The sequence below is a fragment of the Globicephala melas genome, chromosome 11 (genome assembly GCF_963455315.2).
Source record: "Globicephala melas chromosome 11, mGloMel1.2, whole genome shotgun sequence".
Lineage (NCBI taxonomy): Eukaryota > Metazoa > Chordata > Mammalia > Artiodactyla > Delphinidae > Globicephala > Globicephala melas.
The window spans coordinates 100,744,786-100,767,786 of record NC_083324.2 but is presented as its reverse complement, the minus strand read 5'-3'; the positions used below and the strand labels follow the sequence as shown (position 1 = coordinate 100,767,786).

At 51.4% G+C, this 23,001-nt stretch overlaps 1 protein-coding gene across 8 annotated transcripts; it reads right to left on the bottom strand.

Moving 5' to 3' along the window:
- Nucleotides 1–530: 530 nt before the first annotated feature.
- LOC115866221 (serpin B6-like) lies at nucleotides 531–20,050 on the bottom strand. Of its 8 annotated transcripts, none has more exons than XR_009565996.1 (8): nucleotides 19,669–19,827; nucleotides 13,904–14,078; nucleotides 11,833–11,982; nucleotides 10,986–11,103; nucleotides 9,692–9,834; nucleotides 8,192–8,347; nucleotides 2,492–7,979; nucleotides 531–1,994 (listed from the first exon to the last, which is right to left on the bottom strand). XR_009565996.1 is itself a non-coding variant. In XM_030881548.3 (7 exons), exons 2-7 carry the CDS (start codon nucleotides 14,066–14,068, stop codon nucleotides 7,575–7,577), a joined length of 1,137 nt encoding a protein of 378 aa, XP_030737408.1. In that variant the 5' UTR covers nucleotides 14,069–14,078; nucleotides 19,940–20,050; the 3' UTR covers nucleotides 531–7,574. The 8 variants fall into 8 exon arrangements, 6 of the variants coding, with proteins under 6 accessions (XP_030737408.1, XP_030737409.1, XP_030737407.1 ...); XR_009565997.1 differs by having other exon boundaries at nucleotides 531–2,837; nucleotides 2,991–7,979; XM_030881548.3 differs by lacking the exon at nucleotides 19,669–19,827 and adding an exon at nucleotides 19,940–20,050 and having other exon boundaries at nucleotides 531–7,979.
- Between the last annotated feature and the right edge of the window lie 2,951 nt (nucleotides 20,051–23,001).

Below are 23,001 nucleotides of genomic sequence, written 5' to 3'. Positions count from 1 at the left end.
GTCCGGCCGCCGGCACTCTCCTGGCAGCTCTGATGCATGCGCCCAGGTAAGAAGCAAAGGACCCATCTGTATGTACCCTGGAGAATAGGAAAAGGGGAGAAGTTGCCCCGAAAGAAGCTTTGTTACTAACTCAAAAGTTATTACAGTTTACTCTTGGTTATTATAAGCTTAGCAAATTACTATAAGTCCAACACTAATGTTTATTTCCATTAACCTTACTTAATAAGAGTAAGGTGTTTTTTTGACTGGGCTACAACTCGATAAAATATTGAATTTCATCAACGCCCTCCTGTTTCCGTGAGTCTCCTTGCTTTTGAGGGCATTTTGGGAAATGAAGAGACAAATCACCCATAATCCCATAAACCTACAAGCTGTTTTTCTCTATTATTTTATCCTTTTTTATATGCAGAGACATATTTTTAGCTCATAGTTTTAAAGCCAGGTAAGAAATATATGTTCCCGCTTGGGAATTTAGAAGATAAGCAAAACAAAGTTACTGGAAACTTCACCCAGAGATAAGGATCATCATACACAGATTCATTTATTTTTTATTTTTTTAGATTGTGGTAAAATACACATAACAAAATTTATCACCTTAACCATTGAAAGTATACAGTTTGAGACACTGTAGCATTAAGTACATTCCCAGTGTTGTGCAACCATCACCTCCAACCTCTCCAGAAGTCTTTCCATCCTGCAAAACTTACAATCTGTCCTCATTAAAAACTAACTCCCGGGACTTCTCTGGTGGCGCAGTGGTTGAAAGTCCGCCTGCCAATGCAGGGGACACGGGTTCGTGCCCCGGTCCGGGAAGATCCCACATGCCGCGGAGCAGCTAAGCCCACATGCCACAACTACTGAGCCTATGCTCTAGAGCCCACATGCCACAACTACTGAGCCCACGTGCCACAACTACTGAAGTCCACGCGCCTAGAGCCCGTGCTCTGCAGCAAGAGAAGCCACTGCAATGAGAAGCCCGCGCACCACAACGAAGAGTAGCCCCCGCTCGCCGCAACTAGAGAAAGCCTGCACGCAGCACCCAGGACCCAATGCAGCCAAAAATAAATAAATAAATTTATTTAAAAAAAAAAAAACTTACTCCCCATTTCCCTTTCCCCAGCCCCTGGAAACCAGCCTCGACTTTCCGTCTCTGGATTTGACTACTCTACATACTAACATAGGTGGAATCACACAGTGTTTGTCCTTTGTGACCGGCTTAGTTCACTGAGCATCATGTCCTCAAGGTTCATCCACGTTACAGCCAGTGTCAGATTCACCTTCCTTTTCTTAAGGCTGAATGAGTTTCCATTGTATGTGTAGACTCCATTTTGTTTACCCATTCATCGTTTGAAGGACACATGGGTTGCTTCCACCTCTTGGCTCTTGCAACTAATGCTGCTATGAACACGGGTGCACAGATATCTCTTTTACTTTTTTTTTTTTTTTTTGTGGTACGCGGGCCTCTCACTGTTGTGGCCCCTCTCGTTGCAGAGCACAGGCTCCGGACGCGCAGGCTCAGCGGCCATGGCTCACGGGACCAGCCACTCTGCGGCATGTGGGATCTTCCCGGACCGGGGCAGAAACCCACGTCCCCTGCATCGGCAGGCGGATTCTCAACCACTGCATCACCAGGGAAGCCCCAGATATCTCTTTAAGACCCTGCTTTTAATTCTTCTGGGAACATACCCAGAAGTGGAATTGTGGCTCACACGGTACTTCTGTGTTTAATTTTTTGAGGAACTGCCGTACTGTTATAGATTCGTTTTCATAAGCAGATGGATCGTCATCTGATCTTTCTTCTAGTTTCCCCGTGGACAGCAAGGCGCTTGGCACTGCAGTTTTGGAACTGCTCCTTTAAGCCTGGGGAGGGCCTTCTGCATCTCTGGGGGCAGCATGGGAGGAGAGCAGAGCTGGACAGGTACGACTGGGGGCTGGGGCACAACTGTTTCAACCAGAGCATCTCCGCTGTTCAATGTTTTATTTTAAGCTTCCTCCTAAAATAGTTTGAGAGGGAGTGTCTCACATTAGAAAAATAAAGTGTAAAGGCCACTCTCTAAATATATAACAGCAGCCCAAACCAGTGCAAATTGTTTTAAGTTTTACAGAAGTGTGTGTAAATGTCAACCAAGAGAGCACAATGGCGGCACTGTTTGCACGGCTGCGCCCGCCAGTAATCAGTCAGCTCCTCGGTGTCCTCGGGTCACTAAGCCTCTCTGGAGCCCCTGGCTGCTCGGGGTGAGCGGGGCCTGTACGGGGTTGGGGAGAGGGTGTTGCAGCAACTGGAAGGCTGGCCTGAGGGCCCTGGGAACTCCCACCTCACCTTACACTGGAAGATACTTCAGGAAATAAAGGGCTGGGGCCAGAGAGGCATAGTCAAACTGGAAGCACTGGGCCCACCAGCTGTGTGACAGCAACTAAAGAGACCCAAAGAGGGAGAGGATTCAGCAAAATAGAGATGACAGAGACACAAACAGAACGTGCATTGACCTACCTGAGCGTGAGCGCCTTGCCACCTGGATGAGGCAGGCACAGACCTGGGCCGGTGTGTGCGTGCGTGTGCCCGTGTGTGTGCATATGTGCGCGTACATGTGAGATCGTCCTGTCCAACAGGTAAGGGGCTGAGCTGCAGGATCCCGTCCATCTCAGCTTCACGTTTTAACTGCTGTCAGTCCCTCGCGGTTGCCCACGTCTGGTCTCTCCTTGCCTTGCAGTTCTCCCAGGGTTACTCGAGATGCTGGCTCCCGGGCTTAAGTCCTAAACATTTCCGCCCAATAAAACATAACTCTCGACTTTTAGGTTGTGCGTATTTTTTCAGTTGACACACTTACCTGTGGAATCTAAAAAAGGACACAAACTTAGTTACAAAAGAGAAACAGACTCACAGACGTAGAATACAAACTTATGGGGAAGTTTGAATAAAGAGCACACGCAGAACTCTCCTTATATGTTTAAGGGGAAGAAAATGAAAGCTAGATGCCATAGGTCCTGACCTGGAGCTCAGACCCCCGGTGGTGCCAGGTAGGTGAGTACAAGCTGCCAGGGAGCCAGCACTCTGCGTCTTCTGGCCTGGGGTGGCCAGAAGGGAGTCTGCATGGTTTCCTGCAAGAGATGTGCTGACACCAACGCGGCCCTTTGATCTGCCACCTGGAAGGCCAGGCAGAGTTTAATCCAAGTTGGAGGTGAGCACTTTGGAGTTTTAGGAAGAGCAGCTGGGAGCCTGTCTGCAGACCAGTGCTGGAGCCTAGGGACCGCGGGCTGCAGGGAGAAGGGTGCAAATAAAGAACAGGGAGCTTGCTCCCCACCAAGTCTACAAGGGTTAAATCGTCAGACACTGCACCCCTGGCCGACCCAGCACCGTGCACCCTGAGAGGGGCTCAGGGGGAAAGCGGGGTGGGCACTCTGTGCTTTGGAAAACTGGCCCCCTAGATAGACACATACCTCAGGAAGAATTGTAACGACCCCAGATTCCTGCATCTCCCACACAGAGAAAAGCACTAAAATCATTAGCTCGAAATATCTGTTCTTCGTGACTTTCACCAAGATGTGTGCTTACTGCATGCATTCCCTGTAGCCAAAAATTGTTTAGAAAACATCTCTTCCCCTCCCTCTTCAGAAAACTTCCCTCGAAGCTTCTGAGAGGCAGTCTCCCAAGCTACAGTCCTCAGCAAGGTCCCTGAATGGAACTAAACACTAATAACAGATTATCAGAAAGAGAAAGTAAGAAAACAGTCCCATTTACAATTGCATCATAAAGAATAAAATACCTGGGAATAAATGTCACCAAAGAGGTGAAAGACCTGTCCACTGAAAACTGTAACTGATGAAAGAAACTGCAGAAGATACATAAATGAAAACACATTCCATGCTCATGGATTGGAAGAATTAATATGGTTAAAATGTCCACACTACCCACAGCAATCTAGAGATTCAATGCAATCCCTGTCAAAATCCCAATGGCACTTTTTCTCAGAAAAAGAACAAACAATCCTAAATTTGTATGGAACCACGAAAGACACTGAATAGCGAAACAAATCCCGAGGAAGAACAGAGCCGGAGTCATCACACTTTCTGATTTCAAGCTATATTACAAAGCTGTGGTAATCAAAACTGTATAACATTGGCATAAAAGCAGACACATAGATCAATGGACAGAATAGAGAGCCCAGGAATAAACCCACAGATATATGGTTCCCTTACAACAAAGGAGCCAAGAATATACAATAGGGAAAGGATAGTCTCTTTAATAAATGGTGTTGGGGAAACTAGACCACTACCTTACACCATACCCAGAAATTAACTTAAAATGGATTAAAGGCTTGAACCTAAGACCTGAAATTATAAAACTCCTAGAAGAAAACATAGGTGGTAAGCTCCTTGACATTGGTCTCGGCAATGATTTTTTGGAACTGACACCAAAAGCAAAGGCAACAAAAGCCAAAAATAAACAAGTGGGACTACATCAAACTAAAAAGTTTCCATACAGCAAAAGAAACCACCAGAAAAACGAAAAGACAACCTATGGAATGGAAGAAAAATATTTGAAAATCACATATTTCATAAGGGGTTAATATTCAAAATGTATGAAGAACTTACACAACTCAATTGCAAAATAATAATAATAATACAAACAGTCTGATTAAAAAATGGGCAGAGGATCTCAATAGACATTTTTCCAAAGAAGACACACAGATGGTCAATAGGTATCTGGAAAGGTGCTCAGCATCACGGATCATCAGGGAACGCAAATCAAAACCACAGGGAGATAGCACCCCACACCTTTAGAATGGCTATTATCAAAAAGACAAGAAATAACAAGTATTGGCAAGGATATAGGGAAAGGGGAATCATTGAGCACTGTTGGTGGGAATGTAAGTTGGTGCAGCCACTATAGAAAACAGTATGGAGGTTCCTCAAAAAAATTAAAAATAGAACTACCATATGACCCAGCAATTCCAATTCTGGGTATTTATCTGCAGGAAAGGAAATTACTGCCAAAAAGATACCTGCACCCCTATCTTCACTGCAGCATTTTTTATAATAGCCAAGACATGGAAACAAGATGGATGAATGGATAAAGAAAATGTGGTACATATACAATAGAATATTACTTAGCCGTGAAAAGAAGGAAATCCCGCTATTTCTAACAAGACAGGCTTTGAGAGCATTATGCTAAGTGAAGTAAATTAGACAGAGAAAGACAAATACTGTGTGACCTCACTTACGTGTGGAATCTAAAATAACAAAAACAAAGAAAGAACACCAAGCTCCTGGATACACAGATTGGCGGTTACCGGAAGTGGGGAAGGGGTGCAGCAAAGTGGGTGGATGGGGTTTAAAAGTACATCTCTCAATGGCCATCATCGAAGTCTATAAGGAATAAACGCTGCAGAGGGTGTGGAGAAAGGGAACCCTCCTGCCCTGTTGGTGGGAGTGTAAATTGGTGCAGCCACTATGGAGAACAGTGTGAAGTTTCCTCAAAAAGTTGTTTAATTTTTTTTGCAGCTTTTCTACTCACCCGGGACCCAAGAGGATTTTGGCTCAGTGCTCGCGATGGTCCCAACGGCCCGATGCTCTGTCCTGTCACTGTGGACAGGCCTTTTGAAACCCCAGTGAGGGAGTCCAGCTGGGCACAGACCCCAGAGCCCTCTGCAGGGGCACCCAAACCCCAGCTCCTGTGCCCGCCCTTCCCGGGACTCCCCAACCCCTCCCTGTTCCCCGTCCCCACCTGGCAGGGAGGCCCTAGGCAAGTCCTGGGGCCCCGGCCCCGTGCTGCCCACTAGTCAGTGTGAGATTAGGGTCATCTTGCGCACAAGCCCCCCTTCTCCATCCCCTTCCACCCAGGCTCTGGCGTCCAGCCACTGCCTACAGGCCCTGGGCCTCCACGAATCCCCTGCCTGGACCCCTCTGTGACCGTGGTCCTGTGGCCCCTCTGAAAGGCCAGATGTGGAGCTGTCAGTACTGGCCTGAGACCTTGGCTCTACCTCTTGGCCAGCTGCAAGAGTTTGTTCAAGTTACTTGGCGCCCCCTGGACCTCAGAGCCCCCCGGGCTTACTCCTTGCTGAGGATTAAGTAAAATCGTCAATGCTAAGCAGGTGCTCAGTAAACACTTGTGAGGGGCGAGACCAGCTCTCTCCCAGACTTAAATCCCGGGAGGATTTCATTCTCTAGGTCCTTACAAGAAACACTGCACAACGTAATGGAACTGTCTTCTGGTGGGATTTCATAAAAGACGTGGGAGCGTTATTCAGGCGGCTGTGCCTTTTACTAAAATCATACGTTGGGGGATAACTTTTCAAAGGCCATTTGACCGACAGACAAAGTGGAACAACTCAGCGGGACCCAAGAGCCCCTTCGAGCAGCAGCACATGGTTTATTCCACGTGTGTTAGGACTTCACCTGGCAGAGGTCTACCTGTATTATAGGTCTGCGACAGACGGGACCACTGCGTTCGTTTTCACAACTTCCTGCTGATGGGCCCGAGGGTTCTCATCCAGGGAAAGGAAGGACAGATGCCTCGATACCTGGATGGTCAGACCACTGCGCTACACGCCGCAGGTACAAACAGAGCTGTGCGGGGCAGGGAGATGGCGCTGACGACACGGCCCTTCCCCTTCTCACACATCCCACTCAAAATGGCAACGTCTCCTCAGTCTGTCTCTCCCCACGGCTAAGTCGCTGGCTTGGGCTCAACAGGGAAAGCAGACTGGAGGCAGAATGAAATATGCATCACATCGTCATGTTAGCGGGAGCCCAGCTCCTAATGATGGCAGTCAGGGCAGCGGAGGAGGCCTGGTGGCTGGCCTGGAACACGGCACAGCTCTCCACCTGAACCACAGCGTCAGCTGAGAGCCGGGATCGCGTCTCCAGCAGGTAACACAAGTGGCCGCAGAAACCTTAGCCCCCTCTTTATCTCTAGTACTTGCAGCAGGATAGAAAGTCACCTGGCGTGTATCCGTAAAGCGGTCTTAAACTCTTCCGCTACTGTGAACAGGACTTGTCTGCTCGTCTCTGGCCCCTGGTGGCAATTAAGCATTTTCAGGGAAAGTGGGTGGCTGTGCATCTGAAGAGGTCTGTGACCGCAGACCCCTCGAAGTGCAGACACAGCGGGAAATGGGACTGACTTCTCACGGGTCTGGGTCACTGGCTCTCCCCACCTCTATGCTGGTTTCTGGAGGGCTCACAACAGCGGGGTTCTTGGAACAGAACCCCGCTGAGGGTCTCTGCAGCCTGCTCCCCGTGGCTGCCGCAGCCTCTGCTTCCCTCTGTTCTCTCGCAAACAGGGGCCCCTGAGCAGAGGAGGGAGGAAGCACCTGCGCTCCCTGAGGGCCTGGACGTGGAGGGCGAGGGGCGCCCCTCAGAGCAGGGGCACTTGCCGGGCGTGACCGCCCTCCCCCGAATGGCAATGCAGGTCCTAGGGGGCACGGGACATGCGAACACACAGACACAGGCCTTCTCGATCAGCCCCTTTATTTCTGGACTGTCGCCAAGGCCACTTTGGGTCGCAGCCGCGTCACGGAGCACCCAGGAAAGCGGGCCGGCAGGACCCAGCGGGGCTGCCCACGGCCGCCGCCTCCTCACGGGCAGCTGAGCCGGCCGCAGAACAGAAGCCCGCGGGTCTTGCTGTGCTGGATAAAGAAGAGGAAAGGGTGGTCGGCACAGAACCTGGGGGTGATCCTGGCGCAGCGCAGCATCAGGACTGCGGCGGTGGCGGCGGCCGCCTCCGTGCCCTGCTCGTCGACCTCCACAAAGGCCTTGTGCACGACCCGGGACAGGCACAGGTTGCTCTGGGCCGACATCGCGGAGAAGTCGGCCCTGGCGCCCTCGAAGGCGTCGGTGACGCCCAGGGCGCGGAGCACGCCCTCCAGGTCGTAGCTCTCCCGCAGCTTAAACCTGGGCAGGGATACCTCCACCTCCTCCTCATCCAGCAGGTCCGGCCTCGTCCACTCGACGAATTTCTCATAAGTGAGTTCCTTTTCCACCTAGAAGAGGTGAGTAGAAGGGCTTCGGGTCCAGAGCAACGCTCAGTGGGACCGTCTGCCGTGGCCCACACGCACCGCACCGTGGGTTCGAGGGGGCGGCCAGGGGAGCTGTGCTGGCTGCAGAAAGGGTTCCTGCTGGGAGGTGGGGAGCCTGCCGGGCGGGAATTCAGACGGGACCCCCTTCCCCCACGGCGCGGTTACCGCTTAGTTACCGTTTTCAAATCGGTGCTTTCATCGGGAAGCATGATGATCATACTGAGCTCGCTGCCGACGTAGGGAAGCACGAGAATCTTCGTGGATATCTCTTCGATGTAGGTCATCTTAAAAGTGGATTTCTTAAACATCATTTGCACAGGCTTCTCCACATTCTGTAAAGGAATGGATAAACAAGAAGTTGAAACAAGACACTGGACGAGTCAGCAGAGCCGGCCCCTCTGGGCCCCAGGAACACTTTGGTGGCTTCCAGACACCACACCAGTCCCCTCCCTCTTGCCAGCTCACCTTCACTGCTTCCGCCTCCAAACCCTGGGGCACCCAGGGCTCAGGCCTCGTGCTGCTTTTCTGCCGGTGATCTCAGTCCCGTGACTTTAAACAGAATTCCCACATTTATATTCCTGGCCGGGACCTCCCCCCGATACTCCAGAGGCATAAATTTTACTGCCTACTCAACACGTGCATCTGGACATAACAGAAACCTCCAGTGTCACCTCTCACGCTGGCTCCTCGTGTTCCCCTCCACGGCTGCTCCATCTATAATTTTCCCCATCTCGGCTGATGGCAACACCATTCATCCCGGGGTCAAAAACCCTGGAGTGTCCTTGGCCCCCGTCCTTCACACTCACATCTGACTCATTACAAACCGCGCTGGCTCCACGTTTTTTGTTTTTTTTTTTTGCGGTATGCGGGCCTCTCACCGCTGCGGCCCCTCCCGCCGCGGAGCACAGGCTCCGGATGCGCAGGCTCAGCGGCCATGGCTCACGGGCCCAGCCGCTCTGCGGCATGTGGGATCCTCCCGGACCGGGGCACGAACCCATGTCCCCTGCATCGGCAGGCGGACTCTCAACCACTGCGCCACCAGGGAAGCCCTGGCTCCACCTTTAAGACACAAAGCTTGTGCTTCCCACCCCCGCTGCTGTCAGCCCAGCCCTGGTCATCGTGACAACTCCCAAGTGACCTCTCTGGTCCTGCATTTGCACAGGGGCTAGAGGGGTCCCGGGAGATCGGTGCCACAGCTCTCTGTGAGAGCTCAGAGGAGGGGTACAGAAACCGGGCTGGGGGCACTGCTAGGGGGGCTTCCAGACGCCGCTGGAGAGGAAAGGGGGATATACAGGTACTGACAGAATGAAGACAGAGACATGGGTAGGATCCAGGGCCACAAAGAGCTTCACATGCCATAGTCTGGAGTTTGAACTTGATCTCAAAAGTTCTGGGAAGCCAGGAAGGCCCCTCAGCCTGAGAGCTACACCGTGGGATGTGCGATACAGACAGAATGCCCAGCGGCAGCATGGACCACGTTCGATGACACAGTGCGGGGGGCGGGCAGGGCGAGAAGAAGGCCCCAGGTTTGCTGGGAGACCGGATGCTGGGCTGCCTAAGGCCACACGAAGCACCAGTTACTTGAGGTCAGCCTTCTCGCACGTTCTATAAACCAATGTGAACACAGGGACTGTTTCCAAGAACCTCCTCTGTTATTGCGAAATACCCATATTCACCTTGCTGACTTTGAACGGCCTTTCCTTGGTGTGCTGTTTGTTAAACTGATTCTCCCAGTTTCCTTTGAAGTAGATGGCGTTCACGAGAACCAGAGAAGTCATGGAGTCCACTGAACCTGGAGACAGCAGGTCTATAATGTTTCCTGAAAAGAAGAATTAAAGAACCAGTTAGCTAAAGGGCTTCCTGACGGAGGCATCGGGACGACATTCACTGGGCCGTCTTCTTGAGGGGTCAAGTGCACAGACCAAGGGGCTCGCCGTCCTCTAAACAACCATGTACAGGGAGACTGGCCCCTAAAACAAAGGCAGCGACAAAAGCTTTTAAAGCTCTGGTCAGAAAAACACCACCGGTTGAATAAAACATAAAAATGAACCAAGTAATATGTGCAGGATAATTCCCAGTGGGAGAGAAAGGAATGTTGGATGCCTGCGCTTCAGGGATTGTCCTGAAGGTGAGAGGCTGTAGCTTGTGTGGAGAACATTTAAATTAAGAGCCGCAGGTGGCTGAGGACTTAACCAAGTGTCCTGCAATGACACTTAGTCACCCGCAGAGCATAAGCGGTGATGGACAGGCAGGCAGCTTGAGACCCGCAACCAAATTTTTCTTTACACTATTTGTGAAGATAAAGATTATATTAACATTAACAACGACAACAACAAAATTAAAGTGAAGACTGTTATGGGGCTTCCCTGGTGGCACAGTGGTTGAGAGTCCGCCTGCCACGCAGGGGACACGGGTTCGTGCCTCGGTCTGGGAAGATCCCACATGCCGCGGAGCGGCTGGGCCCGTGAGCCATGGCCACTGAGCCTGCGCGTCCGGAGCCTGTGCTCCACAACGGGAGAGGCCACAACAGTGAGAGGCCCGTGTACCGCAAAAAAAAAAAAAAAAAAAAGATTGTTCTGGAAGAGGTGCACCAAACATTGATGAGGAGAGGGAAAAAGCTAGAGAAAATAATTATACACTGATTGTATTTCAAAAGTAGATTTTTAAAGTTTACAGTTATTCAGAGAAAAAAAATCATTCCTGTTTACATTTGATGCTCTTGTGAAGGAACTGATAATAAGATTAATTAAAATACTATGAAAACATCTCCTGTACAGCACAGGGAACTCGACTGAATACTCTGTAATGGCCTATATGGGAAAAGAATCTAAAAGAGAGTGGATCTATGTATAGGTATAACTGATTCGCTTTGCTGTACACCTGAAACTACCACCACGCTGTAAAGCAACTCTACTCCAATAAAATTAATTAGAAAATAGCAGGAAAGCAGAAATAACAACGTATCTTCACCTTCTGTCCTTTGGGCCACCCAGGTGTTTATGTGTTTCCTGGATTCCTCCGCAGCGCTGATAAAGTCCAGCTCTTCCATCTCCGCTTGGTAGAACTTGCGGCAGGCATCTTTGAAAGACTAGGAGACACAGAGCAGCATAGTCGCGTGGCTACAAAAACAATCAACGCCAAGAGCCTACTTCCTCACCACCCCAAATCAGAACGTTGATAATTTTATGGTTTGCATAGGAATGTACAAATGAACGCGAGGAATTAACCTCAAATCCTTTCTCAGTCTTCAGCTCCATTTAATAATAAATACAAACTAAGAAAAGTCATGGTCTGGATGCCAAATAAATGCCATGGACGCCGCACCAGCGAGGTCAGGACGCTGGCACTGAGACGCAGCAACTGCAGGGCCACGGCCGTGCCCAGTGGGCTCCTACCGTGGTGAGGGCCACTGCTCCCTCGGTGTTTCGGAACCGCCGGCCGTGAACCAGGGCCCGTTGTCCCACAGTAACATGGGAAACCTGCACCCCACGCCACCACTTCCTCAGCGCTCGTGGTGAGGTGTTAAATCCACACCGTTCAGAAGGGCGCCACCTGCGGCTACGGGCACCTGAACTGCAGCCGGTGCCACTGGGGGACTGAATACTTCACTTCACCTGCATTGAATTAACGACACTGGGACATAAGTAGCTGCGTGTCCAGTGGCTGCCATCGCGGACGGCAGTGCGCGGGGTCCTGCGTCACCCCACCCGTGTGCGTCTCAGCCCACAGGCCCTCTGCTGCACCACAAGGTCCCCCCAGCCACCTCCCCGCCGCCTTGGTCTCTACCTTCTTAGTAAAAGCAGCGAGTATGACTTACTGGGAGGAAATCATAAGTCTTCTCTCCAAAGAGCCTGTTGGCGGTTCTGAGCAAGTACTGTGTGCCGGTCCTGTTAACTTCGGTGAGGAGGTTCTGGAAATCCTGGTGGACGTCTCCACCTCCGCCGCTGCTTCTGCTTAGAGAAAGTGCCTGAAATCAAAAACAGATAAAAATACACAACTTCCATGTGCCCTGACTACAGGAAATGGATACAACACTAAAGTCAGCCTAAGGGCCACACTGATCCTCACTGCAGCTTAAAACGAGATTCACCCAGTTAAAGACACAATGCTTCCTGGAAGCCACCCGGCCTCTCTCCCGCAGGGAGTCCGAGCAGTGACGGCAGGAGCAGAAATGCCCCTTTGCAAGCTCAGTTCCGTGCGCCCACTCCTGTGGTCTGTCTGCAGACAAGGCTGCCCGCCAGGCCTCCCGTCTCCGCACACACACGCCGCGTCCTCGCGTCTGGGCTGGCCCTGGGACGTGCTCTGACCAGCAGAACACAGCAGAGGTGACTCTTCCAGGCCTGGGCCGAAAACGGCCCGGCAGCTCCAGGTTCGCTGTCTCGTCCCCCAGCCCTCACGGTCTAGGAAAGTCCCCGCTACCCGTTGGGGGCGTCGCGGACAGCCCTGGGGAGCTGACACTGCTCGGGGAGAGCTCCTTGTGGGAGGACGGAGGCCCCAGCCAACAGCCAGCACCAGGGCCCTTCCTAGATCACGAGTGAGCCCAGCGGGCACCATGGGGCCAGGCCAGAGGCTGAAAAGCTACCGTCGTCATTCGCAGCCACTCAGCTGCGGGGCTGTTTCTTTTGCAGCCATAGAAGGTCCAGGCAGCCGTCCAGGCATGGTTCTCCTGTAACACAAAGCTAGAACGTGGGCGCTGGCTTTGGACCCAGCAGCTGGCCGAGGCTGGGAGGACAGTGCGGACACCACTGCCACCTGCAGCTGCAGGAAGGCTGGCCCTCTCCCCGGGGAATCGTAAGGAGATGCCCGGGAAGAATGCGGCGTCCGTAGCCGCCTGGGAAAGCGTGAGGGAAGAGAAAGACGAGCTGAAGAGGGAGCTATTTCTTTGTCAAGCAGAATTGAAGGAAATATTTGCAACCCAGGACTTGCTGGGTGGAAAGAGAGAATGCTTCTCCCTCCCAGCCTCTCCAGCCAGCAAATGATTCTGAAAGTAAGTGACGGCCTCAGGGCAAAGGTCAAACGCAAAGCACAGGCCTCGGGCAGGATCAGGACACTTGGTTAAACCTTGGAGATTGAGGCAGGGCCCCGAGAGCCTCTCAGCCAGACAACGGGCTTCAGGACATCGTCCCCCAGCCCAACGGAGCCCTGCCTCACGAGCTTGTGCCCGTGCCCCTGCTCAGGGAAGCAGAATTTAAGCTGCTGTTAGAGACCCACACGGTTCAGAAGCAGCCTGGATCCCAGACACCCAGCCTCCAGAGCTGTGAGGAAGGAAACGGCTCCTGCTTAGGCCACTCAGTGTGGGCCTCGTCAGTCTGAGCACGCTGGCACCTCCCCACGGCGCAGGGTGATCCCTCCCTGTCTCTCCAGGGTGTGCCAGGAGTGGGGCGGCCTTTAGTTCACAGAGCTCTGCACCCAGGAGCCTCAACAGCCCTGTTCCTCCTGGACTTGGAGCCCAAGCCCGGCCCCAAGAAGGGATGAGACCCTGGGCCTTGGGCGGGCTGTGAATGCTGGGCGGGGCCAGAGGACACACTATGGCTGCCATCGGTGGCCGCAGGAGCTGGACCTTCATGCCCCGCGCAGCCTGCCTCGGGCTGGTCTGGGCTTCACTGCAGGACTGGCCTCGCCAGCCGGGCCTTGGTCAGCGCATCAGAGCAGAGGCTGGATGAGCACTTGCTCATTCAAGCGTGTCCTCCTGGAAGTCAGGTACTGAGCTGTCAGGAAGGCCCGGCCACCTGCCAAAGAGACATGGTGTGGGAGGCCCAGGGGACGGGGCAGCACAGAGGGGGTTATGTGTCAAGAGCAAGACCTTTGGGATTTGAAACACGGAGGACCAACTCAACTGAGAAAGTAACAGCATTTGCCATCGCCCGGAACTGGTTTCAGGTACGTACCTGGGACATCTGGGCCGCGGTGTCTCCCTGTGCCCCCATGAGGACCATGGCCAGGGCAGAGGAGATGCTGATGGGTGAGATAAACACATTTTGCGAGCTGTCTTCACCCAGATGTTTCAGAAGGGTCAAGGCAAACGTGCCGTTCGCTTCCAACAGAGCATCCATGGCGGCGAGTCTGAAACGATGGATTTAAAATCAGCGTCGCGTAAATCTAAGCTACGCGTCGGCCGTGTCTCACTCTGCTGTTAAAAGTTACCACTGACACTGGTTCAGCGAGCAAATAGGTACAGGCACAAAACTCGATGTCTCTTGCGGGGGCCCTCAGCATTATTTTGTGGGTTTCTAACACTTAGTGAACAGTGACGCTGATAGCACAGCGAGGGAGCGGGAGGGCCCCCATCCTGGGTACCTGCTGGGGGCGGGATCGGGGAAGGAGCTATTCGCCTTTGCTTTCATTTCTGTATTGTCTGGTGTGTTTAAGGGCCTATATGTATCATTTCATAATTTAGAAGTCATTCAAAATGATAATCCAACGACACAGTTACACAAGAAAAGATGGTTGAACGTTTCTGTAATGCGGGAGCAAGGCCCCCATTTAGGGTAACCTGAAGCCTTAAGGTAAAAGACAGATCACATCACATACAAAGAGGCACGAAAGCCTTAAAAACAAACACCTCTGACGTCCAGTTCTCCTTCTATGCGGCCTCAGCTTGTGCCAAGGCCCAAATCAAAGGCCCTGTCCCCAGGCCCTTGCTGCCCCCCAGGCCCAGGCCCTCCTTGCCCGGCTCTGGACGAGGGCACTTGGGGACTCACGCAAGAAGCACAGCCTCCAGCATCCCTGATGCAGTCAGACGTCACGACTCAGCCCCCCCCCCGCAACACACACACACCGCACAGGTCATCCTCTGGCCTGGGGACAGGGCCACCAAGACGGCCAGTCTACCAGGAGACGCTGCAGCCCCAGGGCCCTCCATGAACTGAGGAAGGCCAGGGTTGTAGGGCCCTGTGTGTGTTAGGTCTGCTGCAAGGTCACCTGGCCAAGGAGATGTCCCACGAGCCCCCCCCCCCACCCAGGACTCTATTTCGCCATCTGCATGCATTCCTCCCTCAGATGTCGAAGGAGTGTTGGTTCAAACGGAAATGCCAACCTGAGAGACGCCATTAATACAGCACCCTGTCTCTGGTGACGTCCAGCAAACCTGTTTCAGGCTCTGACTTTTCTGTCACTGATCTCGAAAAGCACACCTGCCCTCATCGCCGCCACCCCCCCCCCCCAGGAAACCACTGTCCTGGCCAGCCCACGGCATCTACTGGGGCCGCGGAGGAATCAGTGTACTTCTGTGTATTGTGTGAAGGGAACTGGAGGTGAAAGATCAATAGTTCTTCCACAGAAAGCAGCTTTGGTCTTAAACACTGAACTGGGAGAAACAAAGCAGGAGACTCAGAGGAAAAGGCACGGAGACCAGGCTCACAGTCCCAGCTCTGGTGCCCTGGGTCAGTTACCTGATTTCTGCTCCCTCCATGAGGAAGGGGATATACCAGATAATCTGTGTTCTGATGGGGTTGGGGCTGGCCACCCCAAAATACTGAAACAGGACTGAAGCTCTCTTGTGCCTTTTTAAGCTCACCTTGTTTGCCTCACCTGAGCTTATTAATAGACTCATGATCTTTTACAAACAAGGTATTTCAATGAGTCGATGTCTGTTTTCTTCTTGGTGCTCAAATCGTCACAAGTGGGGGCTAGTGGGCTTCTCTTTCATCTACTTTATTTTGAGATGTTGATCTCCAACACCCTCCCTTTACAGCAACAACAAGGTCTTACATCCATTTTGAATTTTTTTCCCAGTCCAAAGACACCAAGTGTCAGGCCCTCTCTTGGCTTCATGGAAAAGTTGTAAAGCACAAAACCGAACCCTTGACTCCTCAAGGAGCGCGTGAGTCTTGGTGCTGCTGCGGCGAAGCTGGGCAGATGCTTCCTCCCAAGCCCCTCACGCACCGCGCTGTGAAGGGGAGACAGCACGTCAACTTTTCCTCCACCACCCCGCCCCCGACTTTCCTCAAACACAGCTGAGCTCAGAGATGCCCACCCGGGCTGCAGTGGTCCCAGCCTCCTATTCGGTTGTACCAACGTGTGGATCCCACCGTCTGCCAGCCACGCCGTCCCCACCGTTCCACTGCGGACTCACTGCTCTTCAGCCTGAGCACTGCTGAGCCCCAGACACTCCTTTGGGCCCCATGTCTTCCTGCTTCACGGTTTACTCCCTTCTTTGATGAAGCGAATCGTCCAATAGCTTTCTAAGACAGAATACAGACACTTTGACTTCTCGCATGTCTGAAAATGTCTTTATCCTCCCATCCCATATGATTGACGGCTTGGCAGCCAACATCGATGGGCCCCGTTCACTCATTTTGCCGTGCACTTGGTGGGCCCTTTCAATCTAGCAAATCAAGAAAATTTCCCTTCCTCTCTGGGAACTGAACTTTTTTTTTCCCCACTTTTTGGCCACACCGTGAGGTATGTGGGATCTTAGCTCCCCAACCAGGGATCGAACCTGGGCCCCCTGCATTGGAAGCGCAGAGTCTTAACCGCTGGACTGCCAGGGAAGTCCCTCTCTGGGAACTTTTAAGGCACTTGTCAGTTCCCTTGCAGACCGACTGTTCTCTTTTTCTGGGCCTCATACCTGCACGAGTGGCAGGCACAGGTGATATCTGTCGGGCACTTGGGATCGCACGGCTGCTCTCTGCTCTCTGCGTGCAGTAGAGAGCTCTGCTCTCATCTACCCCCCTCTCTTGCATTTTTCATCACAATGACGTTTTGTTCCATTTTCTGGAAGATACTCATGATTTTCTCTTGCAATCTTTCTACTGATTTTTTCCAGTCTCAGCCATCGTATCTTTAATTCCTAAACACTCCTTGTTCTCTGCTGTTCCTTCTTTACTGCCTCCCCCCCACCCCCGCCAGTTCCCTGGAGAACGTCAATCACAGTCTGTGGTGTTGTCTTCTGCTCCCTGTATCGTCTCTCTTCTCCTGGGGTCTTCTGCTATTGTGCTGGTGTTTATATTATTTGGGTCTCTTTCATACACAGGCTTTCCACAAATGCTTGACAATCCTGGGATGTCAGTCATATTTAAGAGGGAAACACAAAACGAGGTTGGAAACTGCTCACATGGCAGGATGTGTGCGATAAAGGGGTCAGTAGCTTTTTTTTTACTGAGCAACCAGCAAATGGAGGAGCCCCCTGGTCTGGCTGCAGGCAGGGTAGGGGCTGGGGGGTTTCTACGGGACCCATAATCCCCTCCTCTCAGTCCAATGCCTGGGGGTCCCTGAGTTTGCGCATCAGATCCTGCAGGGGTGAGACCTGATCTCCTACTGGGCTCTGGGTAAGGCAGGGAGGGTGGCTGTCCGCTGCAGAGTAGATGGCCTGTGGGGGTCACATCAGTCTGTGGACACGCTTTCTACCCAGGCCCCATTTGCAGCCCTGCACTCCACCCCTGCCTTTGCTGGCGCTCGGGCCCCAACGTTGAGCCTGTCCGCCCCTTCTGGTCTGTTTCCCCTCCTCAGCACTCAGCCCCTCCCCTGGTCACTCTCCTCCTCCAAAACCTCTGACCTCTCTTGTCCACTCTTTGTCTCCTCTCTCCCTTCTCTGTCCTTGTGTTTTTCATGCTTCACAAGGCCCCTTCATTGTCGTTTTAGCACGGTTTTATGAAAGGAAGATGCTAACCACATGGTCACAAACCCACAAACTATTTTTGTGAGCAAGAGAAAAACATGAAAAGCCATTTCTTCGCCCACTACCCGGTTCCTCTGTTAATTGTGAAATAAATGTCCAAACTCCGAGTCCCATTTATCAAGATCCTTCTTGTCTGTTTGATAATAACCTGCCACATAATCATAACCTGATTCTCATTATCACTTTGCGATAATATATAAATCCTTAACAATTAATCATAAAAAGATTAAAGAGGTCTTAATCCTAAAAAAGAAAGAAAAATAGGACCAAATTCAAACAGTTTACCACAAAGACACTCCAGATATCAAAGAAAATTATAGACAATCTAGTGGGGTTTTTATATGGAGGGATAGCTCTTCTCCATTCAATGCACATACCAGTAACAATGATACACATTCCACAGGATCACACAGCAAACACAACACCTATCAACAGCTTTCCAAGCTCCTACATTTTAGCTTCCGTAGATAAGACAGCCAAGAGTGTCCTTCATATACACACATGCACACACACACTTGCTAAATTCATCATCTATTTCAAAATTATTTACAGCTTCAATAACAATATACCTTTTAAAATATATTTAATCATGAACATAAAAACCAGCATTAAGGTTTCATTAATGAACTATGCTGTGTGTGTGTGTGTGTGTGTGTGTGTGTGTGTGTAAAACAAGTCTAACCAATCTACCTTTGGCACCATTTTTTCCCTGTGGCACCATCAGTAACCTTCGGCAGTTAATGTACATAATTGGTTTAATTCAACTGATCAAGTCTTAATAATTTTTTAAGGTGTCACTATTTAATTGTGCTTCTTGTCTTAGGATGCCTTAATTTCCTAGAGGATTTACTATTAAAGATAATGGAGACCTGGGCTCCTGCTTGGTCCCCACCTGGTCTCTGGGGCAGTGCGTGCGTGCGTGCGTGCGTGCGTGTGCGTGCGTGCGTGCGTGTGCGTGCGTGCGTGCGCGTGCGTGCGTGCGTGTTGCCTAATACATAAACGGGATGATTCCTTCCACTTTACAGGTTTACTGTGGGGCACAAGCGGGTATATTCACTAAACGGTGGTAGAACTACACGTTCCTTTCTTTCTGCTGATGTCCAGGCCTGATCTCAGGTCCAGCAAGCTTGTTAGTGTAAGGTGTGTGGCCTTCCCTGGGGTCTAACAAACACTGGATGCGATGGAGGCCACTCTTTGTATAAACAGAAAAGAATGGTGATTCCATTCACTCTAATTTCACTCTATGGTTGCTGGCTGGAGCTACCCACAATAAGCTCAACTGTAACAAAATGCCGTGGATTGGAACTGGCCTCATATATTGCTTTTAAATACTCAGCTTACATGAGCAAGTATGACTAAAACTGTGGTCCTTCTCTGGGGTGGCCTAAAGCCGGGGATGCAGGCACTCACGAGCGGTGGGGAAGAGCCGGACACGCCGAGAACCCTGAGAACCACAGCCCTTCCTGCTGATGCCGGGGCACATCTCTGAGCCTCGGCCACGCAGCCACAGGACCTCAGTCCAGAGGCTACTTTTCACACTCCCCCTCCCCACTCGGCCGTAAGGTACACCAGCTGGGCCGGGAGGGGCCGTGCCAACACTGACCCAGCTTCCCCCAGCACCCGCGTATTCCTGGCGGCATGTGAGGACTAATTTTCCATACTCTCTCCCTCAAAACTGAGCTTTATGGGGGGGGAGGAAGGGGAAGAAAGCAACTGAAGAGCCGACCTCACCCAGCACGCGCAACCCCAGGTATGACTAAAACCTCTCCCCGGTGGTCCTCTTAGCCCTGAAGATGCCGAACCTTGCAACACCGTACCTGCAGCGAGTTTAACAAACAACACACGTGCCAGGATCCCGAATGGTCCTCACTGAGGCCCCCGAAAGCGCCTGAGCGCCGGCCACCCGGTGGGCGGGAGACCGCTGGGCAGCCGGGCCGCCTGGGCAGCCACCCGGGCTTCTCTCGGGCCCCAGCCCCACCCACGCCCGGGCTCCCAACGCCCGGCGCCCTGCGGCGCCAGCCCGCGGGGGGTCACCTGTGCGCGCGGGGCCAGGAGTGGCCCCCGGGGAGGCTCGGCGCCGCCCCCATGCGAGCGTGCGCGAGACCGAGGGTCCTCTGCGTCCCGGGCGGCGGCGGCCGCCACACTCACCACGCCGTCACTTCCGCCGGATCCGAAAGGGAACCCCAGCTGGACCCGCGCCCCCGTCCACCCCTCCGGTCCTTAGCGGTCACGACCCGGCCGCCCGCCCGCCTCCCCGCCTCGCGCGCAGGCCCAACGCCAGGGCCCGAGCGCCCCGGACACTCACCGGGCGCGCGGCCGGAGCGGGCGGGGCGGCAGCGGAGGTGACAACGGCCCCGGGGTCCCCAAATACCGCGGCCAGGAGGTGGGGCCGCGCGGGAGGGGCGGGGCGGAGCCGCGCGGGAGGGGCGGGGCGGGGCCGCGCGGGGCGCCAGGGGTGCCAGGTGCGTCAGGTGCGCCGCCGAGTCCTTTCCGCTCCCAGGGTGGTGACTGCGTACCCGGGGCCGCCTGGGGCGTGGATGGAACGAAGGCCCGGCTCTCCGGAGGCTTTCAGTGGGGCGACCAGGGTGTCGCTGTGTCTTAGTCCAGAAAGGTGCCCCCCCCCGGCTCGTGGGCTTGAGTCGCACAGCGCAGAGCAGAGCGCGCTCTTCCTGGGTGTGCAGAGGGCCCAGTTATCCGACCCGTGTGAATCGGACTCCAGGGAACCGACAGATTACACAAATGCTGTGGAATCCTGGTCTGCCACCTCGGAGCAGTCTTGGAGAACGGAAAGGGCTCGGGTGACTGCAGTGGGGAAAATGCTATCCTCGTCTTCAAAATGATAAGTTCAATTTTGTAAACCTCAGGTAGTTTAGTGCCTCTTCTGCCCTTAGCCTAAGCCAGGGGCTCTCAATATCGACACTATATTTACCTCTGAGCCGGATAAGTCTTTGTTGCAGGAGGGCTGTCCTGGCCCCTCTACCCACCAGATGCCGGCAGCAAACCCTGCCATCCCTCCCCCAGAGTGACTGTTTTAATTTTATTTTTGGAGTAGTAAACATTGACGAAGGTTCGAGGTATCTCGCTTCTACCCTTATCTTCTCCAGTCCTTTTCACCCCAAGTTTATTAGCTGAGCTTTATCCTTCCAGCTTATCTTCTTGCAGAAATAAGCAACATAAATATATTGTGACAAGAGAAATAAAATTGAGTCACTATGTCACCGGGTTTTAAATGGAGCTGGAAGGCCATCACGGAGGTGGACTTATGCACGGCCTCGCCAGGTAGAATGACAAACCTTTGAACTGGGCGGAACCACAAAAGCTCCAAGGAGTCTGCAAGAACAACCTGCAACCTGTCACAGTAAGACCTTCCCCTCCCTCTAGTGATGGCCTTAGCGATCAGTCAGGGTCAGCCAAGACTAGCTACTGCCACCATCGGCAGCTGAAATTCTTAGTACGGCAACCTGCCTTCCGTGCCTTTAAAAGCCCCTGACTCCTTTTACTACTCCCAGTGTGACTCGGTTTGGGTTCCTACCCGAATCTGTGTGCCCCAAATTGCAATACTGTGATCTCAGATTATCACTTTTGGTTTGGTTCTTTCCTCCAAGGTTTCTTCAGGTTAAAAAAAAAAAAAAGTATATGTATATATATTCCACTCCTTTCTTATCAAAAGGGTAGCATTCTGTCTCTCCATCTGTCCATCCGTTATCTGTCGATAGTTCTGCAACTTGCTTTTTTCACTTAACACTCAATTTTGGAGCTCTTTTTAATTTGGCACATAGAGATCATCCTTATTCTTTTTCAAGGCTGCACTGTATTTCATTGTGTGCCACTGATGGCCATTTGGGTTGTTTCCAGTCTTACGTCATTGCAAATAACGCTGCCATATAAAACCTAGTGCGGGGCTTCTCAAACTGTAATGCACGTGCAAACGGTCTGAGGGTGTTGTTGAAATGCAGCTTCCACTATTTACAATAGCCAGGACATGGAAGCAACCTAAGTGTCCATCGGCAGATGAATGGATAAAGAAGATGTGGCACATTTATACAATGGAATATTAGCCATAAAAAGAAACAAAATTGAGTTATTTGTAGATAATGATTGTAAGAGACTGTCATACAAAGCGAAGTGTGTCAGAAAGAGAAAACAAATACCGTATGCTAACACCTATATATGGAATCTAAAAAACAAATGGTTCTGAAGAACCTAGGGGCAGGACGGGAACAAAGACGCAGACCTACTAGAGAATGGACTTGAGGACACGGGGAGGGGGAAGGGTAAGCTGTGACAAAGCGAGAGAGTGGCATGGACATATATACGCTACCAAACCTAAAATAGATAGCTAGTGGGAAGCAGCCGCATAGCACAGGGAGATCAGCTCGGTGCTTTGTGACCACCTAGAGGGGTGGGATGGGGAGGGTGGGAGGGAGATGCAAGAGGGAGGAGATATGGGGACATATGTATATGTATAACTGATTCACTTTGTTATACAGCAGCAACTAACACAACAGTGTAAAGCAATTATACTCCAGTAAAGATGTTAAAAGAAAATGCAGCTTCCAGTTCACTAGATCCTGAGGTGCTGCATTTCTAACACGCTCTGTGGTAGCTGATGCTGCTGGGTCACAGACCACACGTTCAGTAGCAAGAACTTGGTGTGAATATTGTTTTGTATGATTCCTAGATTCTTAGGAATGGGATTGCTAGATCAGAAGTTAAATACAGATATATTTTTATTAGTTATTGTCAAATTGGAATTGTTAGGAATTGTTTCCTCTCACCAGCTATATCCGAGTGCTTCTTCACAGACTTACTAACAGTGATGCCTGGATATCTTCGGATTTTTACCAATCTGATAGGTCAGAAAAATATTGTCTCAGGTAGTTTAATTAGCATTTCCCTTACTGTGAGTGAGGTTGAACATCATATGCTTTTCATATGTTTAAAAGCCATTGCCTCTTTCTAATTTATTTTTTACCCTGTGACCTGCTCATGACTTCTGTTCGTTTTTAAACATTGTTTGGTCTTTTTCTTCTTGGTTCTTAAGTGCTCTTTATATATTAGCATAATTAGTCTTTGTGATATGTCACACATATTTTCTCCCAGCTTCTCATCTGTCTTCTGACATTGCTTCTGGTGATTTTAGCATATATCTTTTTTATGTAGTCAAATTTAATGATTTTTCCTTTATGGCCTATAGATTTTTGCATCATAATTAAAAGTCTTTCTCCAGATTATAGAGTTCACCAGTGTTTTCTTGCAGTATTTGTATGGTTTTTTTTTTGTTTTTCTGTTTTTTTTTTTAAGGCTTTTTTTTTTTTTTTTGGATGTTGCGGGTAGGAGTTTATTAATTAATTTATTTATTTTTGC

Coding starts and splice junctions, on each gene's coding strand:
- LOC115866221 (XM_030881547.2), bottom strand. CDS start 19,721: ATGGGGGCGGCGCCGAGCCTCCCCGGGGGCCACTCCTGGCCCCGCGCG. Junction 11,983..13,903: donor CCGCGGCCCAGATGTCCCAG/GTACGTACCTGA, acceptor TTTTGATTTCAG/GCACTTTCTCTAAGCAGAAG. Junction 7,980..8,191: donor AAAGCACCGATTTGAAAACG/GTAACTAAGCGG, acceptor CACCTCTTCTAG/GTGGAAAAGGAACTCACTTA.